Raw genomic sequence first — 4193 nt, 5'->3', positions numbered from 1 at the left:
CCAAATTGATAGTATAAAGGGATTTTATGTGATACAGGGACTTTTTTGCACTATTTCTATAATATATGGGTTTTTTTTATACTTAACCCATTCAGGTAATAAATAGGGTAATTTACACAAACCTCCCCTAAGGTTTGCCATAATTACACGGACTTTTCCTCTAGTTTAGGAATTTACTCGAACCTCCCATAATAATGAAAATATCCTACACAGACCACCCTTCTGTTAAAGTTAACGTCAGTCAAAGACGAAATGTGCTGACGTCATATACAAATTTTACGAAAATTTTCATAATACCCTTTTCCCTACCAATTGATATATATATATATATATATATATGGTTTGGGAAGACTTGATTTGCAGATATCCTTACAACGGTTATATTGCAGATATCCTTACAACGGTTATATACATCCTAACCGTTGTAAGGATATCTGCAAATCAAGTCTCCCCAAACCATATATATATTAATTGATATTTCTGGGATTTTTAGATACCTAGTGTCGGTGTCGGTGGTTGTACCATTCCAATTCACGACCCCTGTTATTGATTTGTTCCAATCGTAGTCGCTAGAAAACCTCCACTCATAATTTGCTTTTCTGGCCAATATTGAGGCGGAAGTGATATCGTTCCCTGCATGTACAGTAACTGGTAATGTCAACGGCTGCAAATTTTCTGGCATCTTCTGAACGTAAAAGTCTCTGTTGAAACCTCCGGTCATTTGATCATCAAATTTTCTTTGATACGTCGCTTGCTCTTGAACTTTAATTTGCAACCTCTGCAAATCCTGGATCTACCTCTACATCTCCAAACCAAACAGGAAGTCCATATGGTTCGGCGGTGCCACCGTTGATGGTGGCGTTGACGATTGTACCAGAATGGAATTTGGAGCATCCACAAACTGTTCCCTATTTGACTTCCCCTCATTCGATGATGATGCTGCAATCCACAACCAAGACTATATGTATAAGGCAGATGTGTATAACTGTATGTATAAGGCAGCTGTGACGTCAAACTTAGTCAATAACATATGGGTATTTTAGTAATTTTAGATGGCAACGTGCGAGTATTTTAGTAATTTTGACAGGTCCGTTAGTGTATTTGACATTCCGTCACATATAAAGGAGGTTAGTGTAGGATATTTTCATTATCAAGGGAGGTCTGAGTAAATTCTCAAACCAGAGGGAAGGTTCGTGCAATTAGAGCAAATCACATGAGAGGTTTGTGTAAATTATCCTAATAAATATATCACGAGGTTAGTGTAATTACCCCAAGAACTATTAAAAAAATTCATGAATCGATTTTTTATTTTAATTTTTAATACAAAGTTTCATATTTCATTTTAGGATCCAAGTATTAGTTGTTAATTTTAAAAAGGTTGAGGAATTATTTTCTCTATGAAAGGTGAAGATTCACAATATTCTTGTAGTTTAAAATATTTGAACAAGAAAAACACCAGTGGACCATTGGAGCTCTCCCACCACGTTTAAACGTTCAACCCTCTTCTCTTGATTTATTTATCCATGTGTCTCTCTTACTACTCCATAATAAAAAAATTAGGTGACAATGGATTAGCCAAAGTAGTAACTCCAATTAATATTGTGTTCAGAGTTCTGAAATTTGGAAGTCCTTTTTATCAGTCTTTAGCTGTAAATGCAGTAGCTTAGTGTTTGTGGAGCATACATCGTTCTATGGGGAAGAAAGAAGGTAATTCATGGTTGACCGCCGTGAAAAGAGCCTTCAGATCTCCTACTAAAGAGCCTGATCAAAAGAGGATTAACAGAAGGAGAGACCAACAAGATGAACAAGCTGAAGAAGAAGAAGAAAAGGTTTCACTACATTCTCTTATATATACCACTTTGATTGTTAAAAATATGCTATATATCTATATGTGTATGTGATGATGTGATCTCTCTTCATTGTTTCCCTTACTGGGTAGATCTCATCTCATTATATTGGTGCTCCTTGTTGGGTTTTCTGCAGAAGAGAGAGAAACGAAGATGGCTTTTCCGGAAGCCCCAGAGCCACCACCATGCCTCACCCAAAACCACTAATGATGCAGGGTCTAGTAGTGTTGGAGTGTCGATGGCCAGCGTCTCAGAAGCCGCCGCCGCAGACCAAAGGCATGCCATTGCCGTGGCGGTGGCCACCGCTGAGGCAGCTGTGGCCACAGCTCAGGCGGCCATGGAGGCCGCTCGCCTAACAAGGCCGCCCTCTAATCATGCCAGAGCACACTCTGCAGCCGTTGTTATTCAGACAGCTTTCAGGGGATATCTGGTAACTAATTGAGCAAAATGCACACTTTTAATTATTTGTTACTATTAATAACATTTTCAAAGTCTTTTTCTTTTCCCTCAATTAAAAAGATCACATTTGAAGTACCATTGAAATGATGGTTTTGATTAAAAGGTTTTCTTTTCATAAACCATCTTTTTATTTTATTTATTTATGAAAATGAAGGCAAGAAGAGCTCTTCGTGCACTAAAAGGGCTTGTAAAATTGCAAGCTGTGGTGAGGGGTCACAATGTGCGAAAGCAAGCAAAGATGACACTCAAGTGCATGCAAGCTCTGGTGCGAGTGCAGGCTCGTGTGCTTGACCAACGCATGAGGCAATCACACGATGGCATCCGAAAATCAACAGCGTTTAGTGACACCAATAGCTTATGGGAGTCTCGATTTCTTCAAGATATTTCTGATAGGAAGTCAATGGTAAGAGGGTTCATTTTGATCCAGTAATCAATTTGTTTCGATTCCTCATACCTTTTAGCTTAGACTCTGTTAATTTATACATTGTACTGGCAATTGTATGTCACAGTCAAGAGATGGAAGTAGCATTGCAGATGATTGGGACGAACACCCACACACAGTTGAGGAGGTGAAAGCAGTGCTGCAAAACAAAAAAGAAGCTGCTTTAAAGCGCGAAAAGACCTTATCCCAGGCCTTCTCTCAACAGGTTTCTATTTTTATATGCTTTGCACATCAAGTATTTGGAGTAATTTAGACCAAATATATGGATCCTATAATGACTGCCTTAATCCCATATGAATAAGGTCGGCCTGATTTGACATAAAGACACCGATCCACCTCCTTTTCACATCAGGCCTAAATCATATAGTTTGTTTTCTTGAATTGATGAGAAATTTTTGCAATTCGGTCAAGATATGGAGAACAGGTAGGAATCAAGCAATGGGCAATGAAGATGAGGTTGAAGAAGAACATCAATGGCTTGATCGGTGGATGGCTGAGAAGACATGGGAGAGCAGGGGAAGGGGCAGGGCTTCGACTGATCAAAGAGACAATGTCAAAACTGTCCAAATGGACACTTCACAGCCATTCTCATACTTAACTCCTAATTTCCAAAGATCATATCAACATCAATTTCACAAGCAACACCAAAGACCCAATTCGCCGTCTGTTGCCACTCCTCTCCATAGAGCCCACCAAAATCAATCCATCAACCAGTCCCCCGTCACGCCCTCTCCATCCAAAAGCAGTCCTCTTCAAGTCCGGTCTGCCAGTCCACGCTGCGCAAGAGAAAACAGAAGTTACAACACAGCCCAGACACCAAGAAGGTCTAATTACTACAATAATGGTGGTTTGTACCAACATACAACAAGAGGTGGAACTAGTGGGGCTATTGGTTGTGCAATGCCTAATTACATGGCTGCAACCGAGTCTGCTAAGGCTAGGGTAAGGTCACAGAGTGCTCCGAGGCAGAGGCCATCGACACCAGAGAGGGATAGAGGAGGAGTTGGGTCGGCGAAAAAGCGATTGTCCTACCCAGTCCCAGACACATACAATGCAGGAAACAGATATGGAGGTTATGGATACAATCTGAGGAGTCCAAGTTTTAAGAGTGTTTGTGGAGTGCATTTGGGTATGGAACAACATTCAAACTATTCTTCTTGCTGTACAGACAGCCTTGGTGGTGAGATATCTCCTTCTTCAACAAGTGACCTTAGGAGGTGGTTGAGGTGATCGATGACATATAAAATATATTATGATAGAGAGCTCTAAAGGTTTGTTCTTTTGAATTTCCTCATTAGAATGATAGTGTGTGTGGTAGTCAATTGTTGTATTTCTGCTTGTAGTTCAATCTTTGGTGGAAAAAAAAAACTTGTAGTTCAATCTTTGTTTTGGTGTGTAGTTGAATCTTTTATCCAAAATAATAGTAATTTAAGAAAAGTGTGTAA

The 4193-nt window shown here is 39.6% G+C and overlaps 1 protein-coding gene across 1 annotated transcript; it reads left to right on the top strand.

The window, feature by feature from the left end:
* The first annotated feature begins 1555 nt into the window (after positions 1 to 1555).
* On the top strand, positions 1556 to 4193 carry LOC132276834 (protein IQ-DOMAIN 17). The gene is made up of 5 exons (XM_059778458.1): positions 1556 to 1829; positions 1984 to 2277; positions 2461 to 2709; positions 2816 to 2953; positions 3160 to 4193. The coding sequence occupies exons 1-5, from the start codon at positions 1692 to 1694 to the stop codon at positions 3976 to 3978; spliced, it is 1638 nt and encodes a 545-aa protein (XP_059634441.1). The 5' UTR covers positions 1556 to 1691; the 3' UTR covers positions 3979 to 4193.

The sequence above is a fragment of the Cornus florida genome, unplaced genomic scaffold, assembly GCF_030987335.1.
Source record: "Cornus florida cultivar Cherokee Brave unplaced genomic scaffold, ASM3098733v1 CherokeeBrave_3.0.0_Hap2_Chr10, whole genome shotgun sequence".
Classification (NCBI taxonomy): Eukaryota; Viridiplantae; Streptophyta; class Magnoliopsida; order Cornales; family Cornaceae; genus Cornus; species Cornus florida.
The sequence above is the reverse complement of the archived record's forward strand: the minus strand, read 5'-3'. Positions and strand labels throughout refer to the sequence as shown.